The sequence below is a fragment of the Fusarium mangiferae genome (genome assembly GCF_900044065.1).
Source record: "Fusarium mangiferae strain MRC7560 genome assembly, contig: FMAN_scaffold022, whole genome shotgun sequence".
NCBI classification, from domain to species: domain Eukaryota; kingdom Fungi; phylum Ascomycota; class Sordariomycetes; order Hypocreales; family Nectriaceae; genus Fusarium; species Fusarium mangiferae.
The window spans coordinates 39,061-60,860 of NW_024573942.1; the positions used below are offsets into that span (position 1 = coordinate 39,061).

The 21,800-nt window shown below is 48.5% G+C and overlaps 8 protein-coding genes across 8 annotated transcripts; 5 read left to right on the forward strand and 3 right to left on the reverse strand.

Annotated features, from left to right (window-relative positions):
• Positions 1-758: 758 nt before the first annotated feature.
• FMAN_14223 (uncharacterized protein) lies at positions 759-2,462 on the forward strand (the record flags this gene model as incomplete). The annotated part of the gene is made up of 4 exons (XM_041825530.1): positions 759-1,322; positions 1,382-2,011; positions 2,063-2,107; positions 2,160-2,462. 4 exons carry the CDS (start codon positions 759-761, stop codon positions 2,460-2,462), a joined length of 1,542 nt encoding a protein of 513 aa, XP_041690901.1.
• Positions 2,463-2,508: 46 nt separating this feature from the next.
• FMAN_14222 (uncharacterized protein) lies at positions 2,509-4,704 on the reverse strand (the record flags this gene model as incomplete). The annotated part of the gene is made up of 3 exons (XM_041825531.1): positions 2,509-3,899; positions 3,985-4,430; positions 4,490-4,704. The coding sequence occupies 3 exons, from the start codon at positions 4,702-4,704 to the stop codon at positions 2,509-2,511; spliced, it is 2,052 nt and encodes a 683-aa protein (XP_041690902.1).
• A 1,441-nt stretch (positions 4,705-6,145) lies between these two features.
• FMAN_14221 (uncharacterized protein) lies at positions 6,146-6,580 on the forward strand (the record flags this gene model as incomplete). Its single annotated transcript, XM_041825532.1, has 1 exon — positions 6,146-6,580. The coding sequence occupies one exon, from the start codon at positions 6,146-6,148 to the stop codon at positions 6,578-6,580; it is 435 nt and encodes a 144-aa protein (XP_041690903.1).
• A 240-nt stretch (positions 6,581-6,820) lies between these two features.
• On the reverse strand, positions 6,821-7,754 carry FMAN_14220 (uncharacterized protein; the record flags this gene model as incomplete). Its single annotated transcript, XM_041825533.1, has 2 exons — positions 6,821-7,180; positions 7,227-7,754. 2 exons carry the CDS (start codon positions 7,752-7,754, stop codon positions 6,821-6,823), a joined length of 888 nt encoding a protein of 295 aa, XP_041690904.1.
• A 1,882-nt stretch (positions 7,755-9,636) lies between these two features.
• Positions 9,637-10,608, forward strand: FMAN_14219 (uncharacterized protein; the record flags this gene model as incomplete). The annotated part of the gene is made up of 3 exons (XM_041825535.1): positions 9,637-9,710; positions 9,784-9,947; positions 10,001-10,608. The coding sequence occupies 3 exons, from the start codon at positions 9,637-9,639 to the stop codon at positions 10,606-10,608; spliced, it is 846 nt and encodes a 281-aa protein (XP_041690905.1).
• A 1,479-nt stretch (positions 10,609-12,087) lies between these two features.
• Positions 12,088-12,850, forward strand: FMAN_14218 (uncharacterized protein; the record flags this gene model as incomplete). The annotated part of the gene is made up of 3 exons (XM_041825536.1): positions 12,088-12,246; positions 12,297-12,607; positions 12,658-12,850. The coding sequence occupies 3 exons, from the start codon at positions 12,088-12,090 to the stop codon at positions 12,848-12,850; spliced, it is 663 nt and encodes a 220-aa protein (XP_041690906.1).
• A 94-nt stretch (positions 12,851-12,944) lies between these two features.
• FMAN_14217 (uncharacterized protein) lies at positions 12,945-14,329 on the reverse strand (the record flags this gene model as incomplete). Its single annotated transcript, XM_041825537.1, has 4 exons — positions 12,945-13,729; positions 13,884-14,106; positions 14,155-14,196; positions 14,252-14,329. The coding sequence occupies 4 exons, from the start codon at positions 14,327-14,329 to the stop codon at positions 12,945-12,947; spliced, it is 1,128 nt and encodes a 375-aa protein (XP_041690907.1).
• An 881-nt stretch (positions 14,330-15,210) lies between these two features.
• FMAN_14216 (uncharacterized protein) lies at positions 15,211-18,036 on the forward strand (the record flags this gene model as incomplete). Its single annotated transcript, XM_041825538.1, has 2 exons — positions 15,211-15,360; positions 17,377-18,036. 2 exons carry the CDS (start codon positions 15,211-15,213, stop codon positions 18,034-18,036), a joined length of 810 nt encoding a protein of 269 aa, XP_041690908.1.
• Positions 18,037-21,800: the final 3,764 nt, after the last annotated feature.

Consider the following 21,800-nt stretch of genomic DNA (forward strand, 5'->3'; position numbering starts at 1 on the left):
AGCTTACCATCCCCCTGCGTTCAGACCCAAGTCCTTTCTGATTCTTCACCTACCTTTCCTGAACAACAGCCTGCCTCGATTCACTGGAGTCTACACAATGGCCTCGATGCCTTTCTTCATCCCCCTGCGTCTCCTGCGCGGTCTATACACTATGAGCTTGACTTTATTATCAAAAAAATCATCGAAATTAACCATGAAGGTGAAGTGCTCGACGGAGAGATAAATACAGCGCTATCCAGGTACTCTATCGAAGAACATCAGCGAGTCAGAACCTTCACACAAGCTCTCCTAAATACCTGCAACGCACTACTTGGGCAAGGTCATGCTTTTGAGCAGGAGGCTCACAACGTCGACAGCAGAAGCGAGCCTGGCCCGGGCATTTGTTACCGAAGGTCCATTACTTCACCTATCACACAATGTTGCTTGTCGTCCGCCGACCAAGAAGTTGCCGTTGTCGCTAGTGAGAGTGGACCTGATTTAGACATCCTAGGAGAAGGCCAGGCTTCCGAACAAGAGGCTCCTGCTGGCGATGGCCGAAGTACGCCTGACCTGGAGAGTTATTGCCAAGGGCTCCAGTCCATTACTCCGCCTATCACACAGGTTGGCTTCTCGTCCGCCGATCAAGAAGTTATCGTTGTCGATGGCGGAGGTGAACATATTTTGGATAATCGCTACGCAGGGTTCCAATCCCTAACACCTAAGCTGCTACCTCACCGGACCCCCAGAGTCTGCTCAGTGAGGGCAAACTCTTGGACAGCATGACAGAACCAACACCTGAGCCCTCTCTAATGACTCCCAGTAGTTCATACTGCCACCATCTCATCAACCAGACAATCGGCGACTTCTATCATGAAACCTATGCGATGCTTGAAAGGTTTAGTTTCGATGACTTGGCCCTAGAAACACATAAGACCGTGTTGGAATCGATCAAGCGTCGATTAGATCACAGTAATACGCTGAACCAGGATCAACAGCATGATACTTCATGGTCTGACGGCTCGCAATACGTTTCACTCATGGATTCTGGGAAAGGATCACGATATAAGGGTTCGCTTTTCTCTGCCTTTTCAATCACGGATTTTACTGGTTGGCACTCATCTCAAGTACAACTACTTGGAAACGAGATGCACTGCGGATATACTGCGCAAGACGCAGCTCAGGCAGTAACGGCGAGGGTTATTAGGCGCAAATTGGGGAGCAAAGATGAAAGCAACAGGAAGCATTGGGAACGAAGCCGCAAAAGGCTTAATACCGGCCTTGCTAGAGGACGAAAGTGGCTCTACCTCAGTGCTAAGTTCGGTTGTGGAATACTGTTTAAGGATGTGTGGCAAGCCTATCTTGTTGCCGCATGAAGCAGATGAACTGAGCTAACGTCCTTAAGAACCTCGCAAAATCTACCCAGTCAGAACTCGATGAGTTGGCCGTGGGGCTCCCAAGCGATCCCGAGAAGGCAGCTCTGCTCCGTTTCCTCGATGAACAGATGGATCTCTTGATAGAAACTGGCAAGACAAACCTCACTATCCTCCGCGAGCGCTTAATGGCCAAAGATTTAGCCTTTGCAATTCCTCCTTTGCCTCGCAGTGGTACAGGGCTTCACAATGACATATACACGCAATTTCGAGACCGGGTCCACAGCAACGAACTTGTCATCAAAGGAATCGATTTCAAGTTTAGCACCGAAAGCCTGAAATCTCTTAGTGACAAAACTTGGCTAAGCAGCGGCATCGTCACTGCCTGTCTGCATTTATCGCACAGAATTCCGTGTGTCAATACTGGCATTTACATCCCTACTCATCGGCAAGAGGAACGCGTTGATCTTCTACCTCGACCATTCCAGAAAGCGAACAGACAAATGAAGATGTGGGCTGAAGAATACGAGGAGAATGGCCCTGTGGTCGGGTTGTTCCCGCTTTTGCTCACCAATAACCATTTCACCCTCCTCGAGATCAACGAAAGGACAGGGTATATCTACCATTATGACTCGTTTTGTCAAAAACATTCTGCTTTACAGGTTTGCAACTAGGTTCCCCGTGGCACGATGTTGAGACTGACTGTAATGCAGAGCGCGTGCCAAAAGGAGTTTCCTCATCTCAACTATATTGAGAAGGTAGACCGTCCCGGCCTTCCACAGTCTTCCTCAGGCTAATAGGGAGTAGCAGTGTATACGACAAGTCGATGGCACCAGCTGTGGGCTAATGGTGACTGAACACGCGCGCCGTCGAATGATGAACCGGCCTATTGTTACCAACGAGGATCACAAATATGAGGCGAGAGAGCTCAGGGTGAAGGGGGCTGAGCTTTTAATTCTAGCACTAGATGAAGGCAGGATTGAGAGTGTGACGGAATGCGGAAAGCGCAAGCGGCAGACGGATACTGGAAGGGACGCGAAAAGGAGGCAGTTGAACAGACTGAGCACGAGAGATGACGAACCATGTGAAGAGGATGTCATAGTTATCGACTAGGTTAGCTTGTGGGGAGACAATGACCTTTGGTTACCTGACACTGCTATTAAACAATCGAAAAACTTTCCAACCCTGAGAAACGAGGCAAAGCTGAACGAGTGCACCATTCTTGGAATGCCCCAACAAAATGTTTCCCAACATGGTATGCGTTGCAAACAAGGACTGCATCGTCAAACGGAACATTTGTACTGAGGGCTGAAGAATTCCCTTTGTTCAAGACAGTTCTCTTCCCTAGCGTTTGTTTCCATTTTGCTGTCCACAAAACTTCTCTTTTTTCAATGTTCATAGCCTTCAGCACATGAGCGACGTTGATAGTGTCTTCCTGTTTGTTGTATGCAATCCAGCAATTTCTCCAGAAGAAGAATTTTATATAGTCAAAAGACTTGGGTATTTTTCCTGGTCTGGTCTTCTGCACACGGCGAAGCTTCTTCTTTTTGGGGTTAAGGCTTACTCTGCGATTTGTAGATTCACTCGCAAAGCTAGCTGCAGGGTCTTGTGTAGAAGGGAGCGAGACATTGGGAGCCCAACATTTATAATTTCCTGACTCCCAATCCACCCATTCAGGTATTTGGCGAGAGGAAGCTAGGGAGGGCTGATGCCTCGACGCGGTGACCCAGCGTTCAATATCCTGCTCATTCATGAAAGACGTTGCATTGGCGCTCTGTTCAACGCCACTTGTCTCTTCAACCCAGACATCCACCCCAGCTCTGGCCGTGGAAGGAACGGAGCTAGTCATGGCAGCAGACGCTACCACAACTGTGCCTTCAGGCCATTCCTTCGTGCTGCACCAAGTTGTCTGGTCGCCATGCCTGTCATCGAACAAAGGCAGCTTGACATGTGTAGGTTCGCCATGGATAAAATTGTGGCCTAAACAGAGTTCGGCTGTTGGGCGTTTTCCGCAGTCAGGCTCTAGAAGCCAGCTGAAATAGCTTTGATCTTCGGAGGTCAGAGCCCTGTTGTCGCGGACGAGTTCTGCCAGATTGCGCCATTCCACTGGATCACCCTCAGGCAAACCTATCCAAAGCTCTGTCCCAATAACACCAACGGACCATATATCGATTTTAAAATTATAAGATCCGTTTGGGATTTCGGGTACCATGTATTTTGGAGTGCCACAGTAAGAACTCGGAACGTCTTTTGTTGTTGACGCGGTGAAGTCAGCAAGTTTGATAAGTATCGGCTGGCGAGTCATAATAAGGATGTTGGTCGGTTTCAAATCCCGATGGATGATATCTTTCACATGAATAAATGAAAGGCCTTCGAGAGTCTGGCGGATAATTGACCGGCCATCTCGGTCCCAAAATCTTTGTACTTGACATTGCTCCTCAAGGTTCCCCAATGGGGCATATTCCATAACAAGTTCAGGCCCGTCGTCGCCATCAGTCTGACAATATAACTCGATTATGTGCACCTGTGGATGAGACAGAAAGTCAGGTGCTGTATTCAAATGTTTCAAGTCAGGTAGGGCTTTCATGATGGAGCAAATTGAGGATATTGCCCTCCGTTTTCGCTTCTTTAGTACGCTTTCCATAAACTTTGATAGCGACAAGTTCGCCACTTTGTCGATGCATTCCTTGGTAAACGACACCAGATGATCCCTGTCCGAGTCTCGTTGTGGTTCGAGTATACATATTCAGGACGGAGGCTGCTGAGGAGCCTGTTGCGGCAGATGATTGCAGGCGGAGGGCATTGATATCTGGCTCAACTAATGCAAGCCTTGCGAGATAATCGCTGTACACAGTGGAATATTCGCCATCTTGCCAAGGCTTAGATATGCTCAGCTCTAAGCCGGGAAGATAGATCGACGTGACATTCGTCCCAAAAAGAACCTTCTGAGATCTGAGTTGGGTGGGCTTGTCACCTTGCTCCTTGATTTTCGTCCTTTGTTTGGAAAGGTTTCTAATGATAACAGCGCCTGTCGTCGTCTGGAAGGTAGTGACGAACTGCTTGCCACTGATTCCTGTGTTTCTGGTAGTCGTGAGCAGAACATCGCACTTCTCTCTGTCGGTGCCAAAAATGAAGCCTACACTGGGACTTTTCGGTTTGTGCGCTGTCGTGAAGCGAAGGACGAGCATTGCCTGAAATGACGGGGGGCAGGTGTAACGCTTTCACTATAGTGCTCCAAGTCAATACCGGGCTCCTCTGGGGCAAATTCCATCTCCATAGAAGAGAGGTACTCTATGTTATGTGATAGAGTGAGGATCTCGCGAGGAGCGGAGATGGTGAAGATGGTCCACGACATGGTGTAAAATGATGTTATTCTATTCTCTAAATGACAGGCCTAGATGAGACAATGGATGCTACTTATACGAAGAACGAGAGTCACCAAACTAGTCTGAGGAGCAACGTTGGGCGCGTAAGTGCAGATGCATATCCATCAGACACACCATGGATCATTGTTTTTGTTTGTTTGTTTGTGTATTTTTCGTCTGGGTGGCTGTAACGCAGCCAAATCTCCTACTGGAGCAAAAGACGTGCTGAGCTAGCTAGGTATAGGGAAACCCCGCTTCCTTCACCATCCAGCATACCAATGGCACAAAAAGTGCTGTGTGTTTCCCAAGCCCGTCACCCGTCAGCGGGTTCGGGGGCAATATACTGTCGAACTTTTTCCACCGACCAGAATTCTCTCGCGCATCACTACATCTGCTGACGCAGTCCACAATCCCCAGTAACCAAGTTGTAGCTCGTAGTCGAATGTCGCGGCGGCAGGGAAAAACCTCGGGAAGGAATCAGAGGCCGACGGTGCGGCTTGCCTTCAAAGGAGAAAAACCCATCGCAATCGGCGTCGTTGATCGGGAGGATGTCGTTACGAATGCCCGGGGCATCGCCCTCCGATATCTAAGGCGTTCTGGTTCTGAGGTGCCGCCATTAGATCCGACAAAGGTGTTGCCAGAGAAGGCGAGCTCTCCAAAATTCCTTCTCTGAAAACTGCTGTTAGGGAGCCGATAGCGTCCCCGCAGTTTTTGTGTGGTCGCGTGGCCTGCGGAAAATCCCGCTCTTAGCACCGCACTAACAGTGCGTGCGAAGAAAGAATTTTTACAGGAGAAAGTCACCATGGATCATTGGGTATGGTATTAGTGTTGGTGTAGGGTGGGTGATAAATATGGTGTGCTGTACAAAAACCCAATGCATGATAAAACGATAGGTGTAAATCCAATAGGGTAGGTACCAAGGAATTAGTGGGTTGGCGATGATCTGAGACCAATCATAGTCCATTAGCAGGCGCCTGCGCTAGAGGCATTCGAGGGTAGCTAAATGCAGTATATGTACTTATGCAGTAGCTGTAACAAGCCTTACCTGGATTGGCAAAGTAAGAGTCAAGTCTCGAGACACTGAGCTCAGCCAATCAAAACGTGTCGTTTGTGCAGTAGTCTCGTGATTACAGCTACTTTCCCATGCTACGCGACATCAATCGTCAGCTATCACCACTTTCAATGCGGAGAACGGTATTCAAGCTCCAAAAAATGGATTTCCATTCTTCCTGCTCCGGGATCGCTGCATCCACCCAAGTCTGGGATAGCGATGCAGACAGTGACTCGGCTTTCAGAGATCCTACTCATCGGTTACGACGCTACACGTCCACGGTCGCGTCTAGCATGTCCTCCCTTTATCGCCAGGGACCTTAAGGCATTGCGATCCTCCGCCAGGACGAGCTGCTATTCCGTGGCTTGTAAGACCCAGTCATGAAGGACGGCACTTTAACGACGGATGATATAGCATTCTGGAAGGGCAAAGAACAGTTTTTCGCCAACGAATGGCGCCGAATCGAGGCGAAAAAAGGAAACACCAAGCTGCCGCAGTCCACGATGATCGGTGCTGCCGCCGAGAAAATACATGCTTGGATCCCAGATCCATCCCTACACGATTCAGTAACCAACCAAAGAGCCACTACACGAGTTGAACAACAAACAGCAGAACATACTTTAAGCCCTTCACTTGATCGACGGACTGGGAAGCATAAGAGGAAGCAAGCCGCTGCAACCCAGAGGATACGATTCAAGCATGCGGCTATCAGAAAGAAAAAGACGAGGGCTTTAAATACTCCAATTCGACGGAGCGAGGCATCAGCCAAAGCTATGGGGTTTCAGGTTACCAAGTCCGTCGGAGCAGAAGATTAGCGCAAAAACCGCCAGAATATCCAATGTTGGTTTGTTGACTAGTATGCTGCATCAATGCTGAGTTCATGGTCCCTGCAGACACGTACTCCAGAGTGACATGCCACTTTTGTGAACAGATTCCACCTCAAAGTTGTAATTTCTAGCTATACCTATTGAAGGTGCTTCACTGACGTGGAGGGAGGGAAGACCATAGAAAATAACTATTTGCTACTGTGTTGAAGATGATTATGATCCCTGGATCTAATCAAAATCGCCATTCTGAGATGACATTCTTGTCTGATAACTTCCGATGCGATTGTTTTTCCAGCGAAGGTAACTTTTCCATGGCCCTTCATTCTCCTGAAACCGCACTCCAGTACGGAGCCTGGGATCATTTAGTTTGATTTTGTAGTCACATAGCTGGAAAATGCCAGTTCCATCTTTGCGCCAGCTATATGATGGTCCACGTGTGAACAAACACTGCTTGAAAGGGGGAAACGAGCGCCGGCATGTACAGTCCGGGCATGGCTTGGATAACTCAGGAGGGGTGACTTCAAATGGAAAGTGACCCTCGCGACTTAATGCCCTTGATTCACGGAACTCGATTTTGCAGTCTGGATTCTGCTCATTGTGAGAACTCATCCCAGTGATCATGGAAGATACTGACGCAGGTATACCACTTGTGGATGGTAATCTCAGTGCCTTGGAGTAAGCTGATAAATTTGTCGATACTCTGCACAGTTGGGAACTCGTTTGGCAACCGAAAACCCAGCTCTCCATGGATCGCCGCCGTAATAACAACCCTTCTCAATGTGTATGTATTGTCGTTGGTCTCTTTGGACCTACATGGGCCCAAGTATTGGCCAACCTTGTCGATGTACTCGATGGTCGAGATCTTGGGAGAGTTTTGGATATTTTTAAGAAGGCACGAAGGGTATGTCTCAACCAGAGAAATACGTTGGTCGATTGCTGCAAGCGAAGTAATCACTTGATCAGGGGAATCAAGCGACTCGTGTACACCAATGGATTCGTTGTATAAATCGACTAGACGCCGTGTTGCTTGGGAAATGTCGTCTTCTGCATATTCGACGATCTTTGAAAACGGCAGATCTACGTCGAGGGCTGCTGACAAAGAAACAGCTTGGCACAATGCACGTAGCTCTGCGGAAGACGCTTTCTCGAAGATTGAACCCATTGTGATGTGGCTGTACTCCTGCTGACAAGGCAGGGTCTTGCTGCATTTAAGTCATTAGGTCTTTTGGCCGTTCCGACCTTGCCTACGGGGCGGCAGAAGAATGAGGGTGTGGTTGGTTTCCTTTCGTTTTTAGTATTTAGGGATCTAGGTAGTTCTCTATTCGCGGGGTGTTGTACGCAACAGGCATGCCTGTGGCCATAGTGAGATACTTGTTTTACCTGCTTCAACACTGCAAGCCCATTCTTCTTTGTCCAGTGAAAAAGCAGTAACACTGATCTGTTGGTCGATCAGTCGAGTTTAGAAGACGTGACTGCAACCGGTCCATGCGGTGTGCTACATTCCCATATGCATCGATCTGGATTCGGCATTCCATGACATCCGTGCTAGGGACAACCCAGCATAGTCAAGGTTTTGTGAGAAACAACAAGGCTGGAGAATCACCCTGCATTTCACGCTACTGTACCAAAGCCATCCAAGCAGGATAAACCCCATGCTGCCCGATAAGAGAACGCATCTCGCCTCATAGTTTCCTAGCCCGATTTGGTGATACCTGAATGTCCAAATACGAGATGATGGAGAGGAAGTGAGGAGTGACTGCACTACAACCTAACCCCTCACCCTTGCATGATACATGCCTTGTCCCCATCCGTACCTAAGAGGTCTTATCTTTCACATCTCTGAAGAGGGACGCTAGATCCTGACCCTTTTGTCTAAGCACAGAGCTGAAGGTCTTGGGGCAGCAACTATAAAACTTCCGTATGACATCTAACGCAAAGTACGCACCAAGAGAACGAAAGGGGACAATACACTGATCAAGCAGCAAATGTCCTTGAGAATTCAATCCCTGCAATGCAGTCGTTGACGCAATCAGACTGCTGGTGTTGGCCTGTTGACTTACAAAAGGTGGTGGGGAAGTTATGCATTTCCGCTCCTCAGGGGTAGAGGCCACGTCCTTGGTGTTGCTTCTCCAATAGAAAATCTCAACAAAACTTTCTCACACCATCTTGCTATCCATGCTACCGTGGGATAGTCAAGTAGCACCTCAAATAAATAATATCATGCTAGGCCCTGGCGACATAGAGCATGTCTATTGGTTTCCTTGTTTCCTCTTCTCACAGTTGATAATGGCCAGCTTACTTTAAATATTAGACATGTTTTCACTTCGTTTCGAATAGTGTAGTTTGCATCTCTGTTTCCACTTCCATTACTTAAGTACTCCGAGCATAATGTCCCAGCCGCAACATGCCGTGGTTTGTATAGCCAGACTTTATAAATGTAGGCGCTAACAAAAAGCCTTACAGTTCCCAAAGGAGCAGCGAAGAGAAAGCCATGTCAAAGTTGAGGAAGGCGATATCCTTTGGATGAGGAAAATCCGCGAAAGCCAAGTCGGGATGAAAGAGCAGCCCTCGATGCATGACAGAGTTCGAAACAAACCAACCGCGGCAGGACAGGGATGGCGAATGTGGGGGTTGGGAGGGGCGGAATACATGATCGTTGATGACTGAGTTATACAATTTGCTGGCGATCCACCCACTTAAGGATGGTGTTTTGCTTTCCCTGAGCCAGTGCTGCACCATAACTTTATATGGGTCTTACCAATCGATAACGAATCATCATTAGTTTTGGATCTTCGCTACTAGCCTATATTAGGCGATCTCAGAGTAGACAAATTCGGCCTAGCGTCACCTGGTGCCGCATAATCTCAACGTCGAGAATGTAGAACCACTCATCTCATACACACACACGTTCTGATGGATCCTTGGATACCAGAAACTCCCTCAATAGAGGATGAATTAAATATTGTGATTGAAAATCCTTTAGATCCGTCTTCAAGTAGGGATCGTCAGCAGTCTGAATTCACGATACCGACAACAGAACAGCAATGGCGAAGCTGCAGGCTAGCATGTGGACTGGCGACCCCCTCGGCCTTGATGAACAAATTGCAGAGATTGGAAAGTTGGGATAAGAGAGAGCTGAAAAACTGGGAAAAGGTTATCGTTATTGCTATTGCAGTGGTTGATCTGGACAGAGGGCAAGATGAAGATAACTTAAAGTACGGCAAGACTTATAGCAGCCGCATGAGTTCGATCACCTACCGTAAAGACAGAGCTGCGGTGCTGAACCTGATAAAGATGCTTGATCGTCTCTACTTCAGATTGGAACACCGCGCCTTTGAACTTTTGGTCATCTGGGGTTCGTACATACCATCTCTCCTGATTACTGGCATTACTTATCTTTTTTCTTAGATATACCTTTAACGAAGCTCCGTAAATGGACATCAAGGACTTTCGACGAGTTTTTAAGTAGCCTCCCAGAAGTTTCGTTCAGGCCTACAGCCGAGGAGCAAGCCTCTCTGGCCTTCTACGTTCCCTTTCTGATCCAGCTCATTCGACCTCAATATAGCTTGCAGGTTATTCAGAACGCCCTCAAGACGCGGACTTTAACGCAGCAAGATTTAGATCGATTCAAAGAGAACTATAGAACTCGGCAATGTCCACCTAGCCTTCTCGGTACTTTGGGTGACTTCCGGACTCCACATTGCAAACTTGATGCGACATCGTCACGACCATCACAACAGCTGCTTACCTCGAACGAAGATGACTCTGACTTGGATAGCGCCTTACATCTCGATAAATTGTTTCCAGCTATTGTTGGCATACACATTGATGGCTATACTACATTTGATTTGTCACTAGACCTGCAGCGAAAAGCATCACTGGCCCACAGACGGCAGGAAGTTTGCAACAGGATCGAGAGACATAACACTCGCATACACCAGTATGAGTGGTCCGAGGAATTCCACTTACCTGTGGCCAATCAAGTCATTGATGATTTGGTACGCATTATTTTCTGAGGTAAACATATTCATACAAGACTAAGTGGAAAGGTGCACGCCGGGATCCTAAGCCAGACTGATATCCTAAGGCAAAAGGCCTACCTCCGACATCGCGGCCATTACCGCGTTGAGTCCCAGCGCTTACAGATAATGATACCGACCACACAACTCGATCACTGCTCGTACGTTGTGTTAAGTAGCTCAGAGCTCAGCATCTCAAAATTTGAAGATAGGATCGCCTGGAGGGCAGACCGAGGGTTACTTCTTCAACAAGGCACTGTACTGTCAACGAAGAGCAACCTTTTCTTTATTTCAATTGTTGTGCCGATGAATTCAGATTAACAGGATTTCTATGTAACTGCCCTCAACTTTCACTTGGACTTGGTCCCCCCCTCCATTGGTTTATACACATCGTCATTCGTCTTGATTTCGTTAGAAGTAACTACTTCCGTTTCATTAGGCTGATCCACTGGAAATGTTAAATTCAAGCAAGTTAAGGTAAATGGTGTTATATCCTCACTTTGTCCTGATTGTGTACCGCTTGTAGTGCTGTCCATATCTAGGACAAGGTCGTGGCTTCGTGATTCTAATAATATATACAACGAACAATAGTGAAAGGCATGGCACTAGATGTATGCCCCTTATTTATAGGTATCTGGAGCTCACTTCATCTAGATATGGTATTGGGTGCCGCGGCCAGGGCTACAGCCTGCAAGCCTAGAAACCAACGCGTTCACCAATTAAGACAGACATGTATTTACTCACAGATAGACTGGTCTGTATGGGTTCTAATTGTATCCCCTAGAAATGACAATATGATGTCCTTACAGAAGGACAAGATTATGTTCCGACAGAAGACCATCATTGTATCCATGCAGAAGACTAACATTACGTCTCTGCAGAAGACCAGAATTACGTCCTTGCAGATGGACAACATTACGTCCTTGCAGATGGACAACATTACGTCTCTGCAGAAGACCAGAATTACGTCCTTGCAGATGGACAACATTACGTCCTTGCAGATGGACAACATTAYGTCWCYRCGTCCCCGTCATTGGGGTGTAATGTTTGTACCTATGTACCTTTACGCTAATTGGTGCAGACTGAATGAAACCCCCAGTTTTCCACTCTGGAGAACGGTGCCGGAATATCACACCATTCCGTCATCGATCTGGGATATGTAGGTAACACAACAGAAGGATTGATTTATGCGCTTATACGATCAAGGGACAAGCTCAAGTGGGGCTGGCTCCAGTATTGATTGGATGTTAATTGAACAGCTTTGAGGCACAGCAGCTATATTAACAGAGATACTTACATCTTCGGTGAGGAAAACGACAAATTATAAGTACCCTTGATATTGAGAGTTCAATTGGTCTAACCTGACGTAGCGGGGTATCTCGTTCTACCTCAGGTTTTAAGGGATTAGTTTTGCGGCCCGGGTGAGTGGACTCTTACCCCTCATTGCCCGCATGCTTCGACAAGTCAAGAAACATAATGCCATCCCCTTTCGAAGATACACTGGAGGCGATCCGGACTTCTGGGGGTATTGCACTCCAGAGTCGCAAGGTTGGAGAGGAAGTAAGTGGCTTTGACTTTAAAATCGTCACACCGGCGGGTCTCGAGTTCATTGCGAAACATACGGTAGCGGACGAGGTCAGTCAATCACCAAATATCTACATTCTACTCCCACTGAAATCTACAAGGAAATACATGAGATACTCTACTCTATACTCCCCGAGCCCCGTCTCGCTTATGTCAAGGTATACGGCGACAGGCATTCCCCCGACCACGCGTTCTTCTTCCATTTAGGCTTCCCCTCGACTTTGTCCCTTGTGGTTCAGCTATGGTGTTCGGACTCGACTGCTATAATCTATGAGACGTCTCACTTGCAATCATTAGAGCGTTCTTTTGATAAGGATATATCAAAGCAAAAGGGTATTCTTGCTATTCACCGTGACAAGCTAAGAATGATGAACATCCCTGGCCGAGAGATCAACATGGACGATGGCGGAATGTGAGTTGTCAAGCCTTGAATGGTAGTTGTGACTTGCTCATTCGTCACAGTGTTTTAGCTGATAGCCAAACAGGCTTTGGCGTCCATAAAGGCTTTTGCATCTGTATCGGGTTTATTTCAAATTCCAAACACCCAGAGATCCGCGTGGGGAAGATTCAGTTACACAAAAGCGATGCGATGATCGCAAAGTTGCAGGAGCTTGAGGCAAGAGGACTCATCCTCAACTACGAGTGGATCACATGAAATACAACCGCCATCAACCTGGCAACTCATGAACTGAGTAATGATTCCAGACACCTCATTAATCGGCCTGTCCCAAAAATTCCGCGGGCTGCGGTCATGGAGGATGGCGCTGTGCTCCATAGTCCAGATAGTCCAGCTGCAAGGGGTGTCCACTAGCCATCTTGTCGTTGTGTTGCGTTCCGAACATATTGTCAAGAGCAACTGGCTGGTCAACTGGGTGGTTGTCGAGTGCTGGCGCCTGCGCATATCTAACATCGTTTTCGACGAGCAAATAATTCGTTGGTGCTGGTTCCGGTGCCTGCACAGCGCCTGGAACCCAACCGTTTGACTGTGGTTCCAGTCCTTCGGCATGGTTCCCATATGTGGTGGATGGCGCCTGAGCAGTAGCAGTAACTTCAGTGTTGCTCCATGGGTATGGATGGGAAATGCCATTAATATTGAAAGACATTGTTGCCTCGTTCCTTGAAATGAGGATGGTAGGACCACCGGATCCACCACCAGATGGACCACTATCGAAGAGAGAGTTTTGAACGTAAGAAAAAGGTTCTTGTTGAGCTGCTGGGATATTCTCGTATGCTGAAGAACACTGCCCCTCCTGTCTGACCGTATTTTGCCGAGCCGTCTGGTCTTTGGATGATGACATCTGCTCAGGTCTCAGGTTGTCCGAAGGGGTTAAGGTCGAGTCCTCAGACTCTTCGTTGCTAACTTCGCTCTCTCCACGCTTACCTTTACCAACTCCGCGATCTACACACGAGCCATTACTGCATCCACGCTCATCATCAGCGCCTTTGCCCTCCTCGCATTCTTCTCGAGTTCTTTTTAGATGTCGGCGCATGAGATTGGAATCGTCGAGGACCCGCTGCTCGGTGTTGAGCTCCCCTTCTCTGAGTTTAGAGCCATTCCGGCCGGGACATCTATGGGAGCGCTTATGAGCAACACTTGCTAAGTGCTTTTCGCAAAAAGGGCAGTTGTATTCAGTGGACACGTCTGTCGAACATAAGCAACTGCCTCAATTAAGAAAAAAAAGTCTTACGTTTTTCATAGTGGCGCTTCAAATTCTTTTCACTGTCGAATCTTCTTCCACAACGGGGATCCGGACACGGTATGGGAGTGTGCTCAAGTGCTTGTAACAAGTTGGACAGGGACGTTCGGAGCGGAGATGGTTCTCGGGGCTCAGTAGAGTCAGACTCGAGGGCTTGCAGTAGATGGTGCAGGCTCGGTAAGAGGGCTTTTAGTAAGTCGTGTGGCGAGTTGGCCTTATAAGTTAATAAGGAGGGATTCCAGCTTGGGTTACGTTTTCATACAAGACTAGAGGAGAATCGCTGGAATGCAGTAGTGATGACCCCCTTAGAAGAAGAATGAGTTATTAGGCGCTTAAAATCAACAGCAGGGAGTACATACCGCAAAATTCTTCTCGTGCACATCTAAGGCCTTCTTGCTGCCAAAGACGCGTGTGCAACCACAGCATGCGAAGCTCATCGTATTGGCGGTAAATATGTTGTCGTTTGATACCTAGGTAGTCAGAGGGAAAATGAGGGGAAACTTTCTACTTACTGTATTGGTTATCAATCTCATGTCATCTGATCGGGATTAGTGGGGCCCGGGGCAAATGACGACTCACCTTTTTCCTGGATGAGAATAAAAGGCCACGTCGCTGCCCGATTTACATTATAGCTAACAAAAACCACCCAACTATTGAAACGCTCTGGTTATAGAAATCGTTGATAAGGTCAGTTTAAGTTGTAGCATTAACGAGGAGCAATCTTAACTTTTTACAGAGATTCATCGTTGGAAAAGATGGATGAGACATGCAAGCTCTGTGGAGGATCTGGTAAAATGGGTGACTATGACTGTGGCCTCTGCGGTGGAAACAAGAAGTGAGATATCGCTGGCATTAGCCAAGACCTTGATGTCTCTGCGCCATGAATTTGTGTAGGGATTCAATAACAGCTTTAATGATTTCTAACTGGCAAAACTGTGAGAACCAAAACGTCTAAAGTCGTCTGTGCCTTTTCTCCCAAAGCATTTAATTCTCAAGCTCATTGTCATAACCCATCCCTGTAGATGATCCGCATAAACACTAACCTAATCTTGAACTTGTTCAATTAAACCTTGACGACCAAACCGCTCCTTCGACATTCCTCGTGCCCTTTCCTTCAATGGACCATTCCCCAATATCTAGAACTCCTCAAACTCGATATTATACCGCATCTTCTATCCATCTCTACAGCTGCTCCGAAGTACAACGAAAGCCATGAAACTGAGGGCACCATAGATTATCCCAAAATTTCTGGATATTTCAGCTCTATGCGTTGGTGTGGTGGTTTCTATTGCATGCGCACTCTGGAGTCATAGCAAGTATGACCGTCCATGATGGAGAGCGCGTCAAACTAGACGTAGTCCAGCAGCACCAGCGCAGCTATAAGCCGTCTTTATCCTACAAACGAGAGTGGTCCAGCTTCCTAGGAAGTCAGGGTGGAAGGTGGAGTACAGCTACGGCCATACGGCTAGTAAGAGCAGCTATTAGAGGAAATATCAGATGTGTATTGTAATCAAGCTAAACTGGGCAAACGTATGTCTTTCATTAAAGAACCCACGACCAGGGGTTAGCATCTCGAAGGGCACAATAAATCGTTCCGGATCGTGCCGCCTCAGTGATGTGCCATTTGGTGCCCGAGATTGTCTTTCGGATCGAGCTTCGAAATGATCGATCTCGCGATTCATTCGATCCTGGATCATTGAAAGCTATGATGTCTGCAAGTCGGCGGAGACGAACCAGAGGAAGACTGTAAGCTGCCACTGCATATGAGTCTTGTCGTCTGAGACACTTGTCTATGTAACTTGACATGTCAAAAATATTTCTATTGAACCCGATCCATTCCACGCCATTCAGATTCTTGCTGAAAAGTTTGAGGTGTAGAAACAACAAAAATGAATGCTTTCACCATCTTGGACTTGAGGCAACTCAGTAACCAACTCGAAGAACTTGAACAATGAGACGAGCCAAGCAACGAGTGAGCCATTGAAAGTTTGAGACCTGGCCAGCCGACCCCTTGCCGCAATGCCAGCCACTAATCATCTGCTCCGCACCCGCCTGCATTATTGATCTGCGTCCATTGGCTCTCGAAGACATACCCCGGCAATCGCGATTTGTTCAGATGGGCCTTCGGCCAGAACTAGTTCGCCCTGCATTAGCGTTGTTTGCCCTCAATCGGCAACTCGAATCATTTTACACACCCCTCCCGTGTCACTTACCGGCTCTCAGGAGCAGTTGGGCTTGTCCTACCCCATTCGTAGGATAAGATTAGCTCTCTTACAAAGGACAGTCGCTTGTATCTTCATATAACTCAGGGGCCGATGGCAGCATACAGCTTGGCTACACTTTAGTTCTTGCATCTATCGACCATCAAGTCGGCTACAAAAGCCATGGAAGGCTATATGAACATACAATCCAATTTCATGCTACTAAAGTTTGGGTTCGGGGCTGATCTCATGTGCTGCGAGTTACCGTGCATTTCTACAAGTGAAATATCAATACCAACCAGTAAGTCAACTTGAGTTCTTAGAGAACAGAAAGCCGATTTGTCAACTAGATTATGTTGTCGAAAATTTCCACGACTCACTGCAGATATACTGCGATGCTCTGTCGAATGAATTCCTCGCTTGTTTACAGAACAGCAAGTCGGGAACCTGGCCACTGGATCAATGTTGTCTCATGTTGGAGCTTGCTGTATGCATACAGCAACAACGTACTACGTAGACATTGTCGGGTTGGGCTGGTACGTCCACAGGCACTGCTGCCTCATCCTCGGGAACCCTGATAATCATACAGGCCACGACTCTGACCGCATTTCTCGGTTTTTTTTCTGCACAGTGGGCATTTATCGATGAACCCTCGCTTCAGGCTCAGCCGCCTCTGTCGTGAGCCGTAGGCACACCGCGAGCACAACGCATGGCCCACGCGAAAAGGAGGTCCGCCGGTGTCTGGGCGAACAGTCGAGCAGGTGTAGTGGTGATCCGGAAAATCCTCGAAGCATACCACACATTCTTTCCAGGCGATCTGCTTCGTCTTTGGTATCCCTTGCAACTTACGTTTTGCACAATCGTCGCAGAAAAGCTGAATTGGATCAATCGAGACTGGAAAAATGTAATAGGAAACGGAAAACGAACCTTGTGATTGCTTGATGCTCCATTTCGGCTCGTCGTCAAGATGTTTGAGGCAACGCCAACAGAGGTCCCGATGCCGAGATTCCATGTTGATTCGATTGTCCCAGGAGGTCAAGAGAGTGGAAAGGGATGAAGAAGCGAGAACAGAAAATGGAAGACGAGCTGTCTTTAAGTACTCAGAGCTGCCCAGAAACGTACAGGACAGCTGTGACAGGACGAGGGCATCGTGCAACCCACAGCAGCAGCCAGACGTCGATAATGATACTGGTGATGAGGAGTCGGCCGGTGGTGCCAGACGATAGGGTTACGGTCTACAAGCGTCGCTTGAAGCGAAAGCCCCCGACTCTAACAAACGTAAGGATATTACATCGGGGAGCGAGGAGGATCAAAGCAATGAGGAGTGGGAACTTGAGGCCCGCCCCTACTGCACCCAGGACTGCTTGTTGGGCCTCAAGAGAAACCGATTTCTTGAAGAGAAGTGTCCGAACGTCGCGTTACATCGCAGTGTCACTGGAGGTATGGGACATCCTATTGATGCAGCTCGTCTCTTGGACCTCTTACGTGAGGACCTGACTCCACTCGTCCGCCGCTTGCGTTCCACCAGACCTCTGGATGGTTGTGGTAAATACGGTCGCACAGGGGCTCTCTTCAAGATACCTTCAAGCCGCCACGGCTATACTTTTGTCGGCAAAGGGATGTTCGCTGCAGCCGTCAGCAGTCTAGAACATGAAGAGAAGATTTACCGGCGAATGGAACCACTACAAGGCCATCATGTTCCTGTCTGCTTAGGAAGTATTGCTTTGGTTACTCCATTTCCACTACAAGCACCTGATATAGCTCATATGTTGCTCATGGCATGGGCAGGAGATGCGGTCACGATCAAAGATAATGGATTATCTGAGTGGCTGCGATTTCGACAGCCACTTTTGACTTATGGCGTCGTTCATAACGATATACGGCAAGAGAATCTCCTATGGAATTCTGACCGTGGACATGTTTTACTCATCGACTTCGATTGAGCGACTATCTTAGCAGATATGCGTCAAACGCAATTGAAGTGGCTATCCAAGAAGAGAAAAAGGCACTTCCGTAACCCTGTGGCTATAAAATATTCAACAGGCAGCAACCGGTATCAACAACTGATCATATAATCAATGCAAAAGAAACTTGATCTTCCGGTCTTGAATTCACCACGAGTCAATGAAATTGTGGATGGCTTTCCATGTTGAGCTGAGCGTCTTTGAAGGTGTGACAAAGCACAGTCATCCTTCGCGGTGACGTCAGGCGGTGAGGTGCGGTAAATCACGATAAGTTAGATAGAGTACCAAAGTTCCGCTCATAGAAGCGCAAAGTTATCTGATAACGGATCATATTCGGATAACAGAAGAGTAACTGGCGCGTTAAGAACACGAATTAAATGGCGCATAACGCGAGTCGTGTAGGCCCTTGAATAACAGAGCATCAATCCATCACGCGTCAGCCTTAAGCCACTATCCGCAGAGATGCCTGGCTCATCTTCGAGCAGGGGACAGGGTGAGCAAGCGACACCTTAGCTCACCCGGCTCCCCCAAGTCGCGCGATTGGTTGTGAAGCCAGAGTTGAACGCATCTTCTCCCAAGTGTCTACAGCCTTAGCAACGCCGTCGTCGACTGCCTGCCTGCACCCTCCAGCATCATATAACATGGCATAGCAGCATTTTCTACTACGTAGAACACCGCCGTTGGTGTTCCGAGACCCTCTGCCTTAACTAGCGCTCTTGGCGACACGGTCGACATCCCTATCTAGCCGAGACTCGCTCGACAAGACCGCCTTCTACACAGGACCAAGTTCCGCTAGGCATGCCTCGTCGCCACCCACCAAGACCTTCAACCACGACCCCCCTTCCGTAGCGAAGCCGACCTCTTGCACCATTTAGGCTCAGCTAAGTCAGGATGACGAGAAGGGAAGACTAGTACTATAACTTCAAGCGGAAGAAGATGTCATTGCCGGCTACCTTGAGTTGGCGATCTGACGCTGGATATTCAGGCTTAAAGGTATGTGAATTCCTGGCCACGACCTAGTTACACTGCTGACTTGACACCGTGCAGACCGATATCGAGATTGTCAGGGCTATGTCAGACGTCACAACATAACTGATTTGTGCCAAGATAACCCTGTCCTACTCTCTATGCGACACCACGTCGACCAGTGTAACTAGGTCGTGGTCGTATTGTCGGAGAGGCCCAGTAGATCGCCAGCGATCATCGACCTCAGCGCAGACCAAGAAATACCAGCTGGTGACCGACTGGGTCATCATTCGGGTGCTCATAGCCACCCATACACCCTCGACGATGCGTAACCTATAGAGTGCTTGAGGTGCTTGAGCAGCAAGTTCGAGGCAGGCTTTACTGACATCGAGATAGGCGCATTCCTCCAGAAACGCGACCGTCCAATGGAAGACGACTGAGTTGCACCTCAACCCAGCCCCGCAGTCAGTACTTCTAGGGACGACACCACGCCGCAGCGCAGCAAGTTGAGCCTAGATCTCGTCCTCTAGGCCAACCAACGCCGACACACGACCAGCAGTGCCCTTGGCACTGGCCTGATTGCTAGCCGGACTCGACCGTTCCTTCGGTCCCGTACATTGCTACGGCCCACTAGGTTGTTCGGGCGCGAACCCGGGTGCGACTTCTCGTTACAAGCAGAAGACTCTTTTTGACCTGTCGACCATGTCTCGCAGCCAAGGCTCTGTTTACAACCACTCAGCCGGCGTGCTGGAAGAGTGGATCTCAACCACTAGCTAATCCAGCCTCCCCGTAAGTGTCATCCTTACGGTGCCCTGTAGCCTTGCAGCTCGATCGTTGGGTGTTCCGTAACCACTTCGGTATCGACGACTCCTTCAACAATATGTTCACATCTTCCATTACACACAGGACGAATACTTGGGAAAGGGGTTCGCGCCCTCGCGGTGTGCGTTGCGGCCTTTGGCATAACGTTCTAATGCCACCGTCTCAGAGCCGGTCTGGGTGGGAGGGTGCCCTGTCTTTTGTAGATGGCTCGCCAATCTCTGGGAAGGGGGTTGGGGGATAAGAGCTATAGCCATGATACCAGAGTGAGGTGCAGGTTTTTGCTGCATATCTCATCTACACCATGGACCATGCTCCTCGTTGGCTTTCGATAATATTCAGCAACGACTGAACTTCAATCGCCCATCGGAGTGTACCAGAAATAAGAGGAGTGGATCCATGCAGCATCGTATGTGTCTAATGCTATTCTCCCACCTGCAAGCCAAAAGCAACGTGGTGGCTACATCACTGGCATAATGGCTCGTCCGCTCTTGCTCTGATTCGTTCACATCTCATATTGAGCGGTATCAGTTGACCTACTTGTACACCTTGGCAGTGTGACAACTCCCAACCCGACCTCAAGAGGCGCGTAGAACATCCCGCTAGTGTTGCCCCAATCTTTGCCAAGTTCTCAGTGCTGGCCTTTGCTTCCACCCACAGGTCTCAACTGTAAGTAGCACATATGACTCACCACTTAGATATTATATCAGGATGCCCAACTGTCGCCCCGGTTTTGACAATAACTGAATGAAAGATCTCGTCCTCGGTCTCTTCCACGGCACCGTTCTCCTCCGTGATCCACCCTGCCTCCTCCTCGTCTGTCTCGATACTCATGTAGACTACAACCCGAGGGACTGTATTATTGGTCTTACTGGTGTCGCAAGATTTGAGTTCTTCGGAGACGGCTAACTTGTGCTTTTCGAGGTAATTCAGGAGTCCCCGGGGCGACGGTAACAGGATCCTAAAAGGGGCTGAAAGGAGCCCGTACTCTGCCTCGGACCGTTGTATGGCTCGACAGCATGTAATTGAATGCAACTTGCATGGTCGGTAGGATTCGCGTTGATTGTATAATGAGTAGCTAGGCTAGAGGCAAGTGATATTTATTGTAAGCACTGTGGTGTAGGCGCTTTTGTTTCTTGTACGTCTGGGCATCAGCGGGTGATTTGTGTTGCGATAATGGCCGAATGTTTGATCGAAGCTTTTGAAGAGGCTGGCGGTTCGCTGTGGTGGCTAGAGCCGCCTCTTCATTTGCCCCGACAGCAACAGCAGACTCTTCCCATCGCATCCAGTTTTGCAGTCCGACGCCAACTACGTGCGCGTTCTTCCTCTGCTGCAGTTGTCGCTGGCGACGACCGATTAGTCTATAGCATAATTCATCAGCCGTAATCAAGCTTCATCATTTGCCTCGACACCGGCTTTGCGAATGGCTCCCCTACAGGCGTGGCTCTGTATCGGTCTCAAATGTAACGCAACCAGCATCGCGTTACCACCACTCATATCAAATAAGAGAAGCCACTGACAGGCGCTACATCGACTGGGTACTGGCTACGGCCTCCATGTCGCCAGCACTGAGCAGACCGAACTTGCCAGAAAGGAGTGTATATAGCCTTGTCCTTTGTAGTGCTCGGAGAACATTCTCGCCAGATAAGCGACCATTCCCCAAGCACTTGGTCAACCTAGAACGTTTGTTGCATCGCGTAGTTGGATCTTTGATCATGTTTGTGTGTCAAGAGGCGAGGTCTCTGACGGAAGGTGACGCCCGAGTCGTTGGTTTCGTTGCTCAGCCGCTGGCAGACTCCGACTCTTGTACAACGCCATGTCCATCGATGCCGCCGTGTACCAGAGGGCAGCATGACGGACATACCTACATCGGGAACTACTAGAGCCCTCGACGGGGAAGATCTGTATATGTCGAGGAAGACAAGAAGGGCAATGAAACGCTGTGGTGGTGGGCGAGC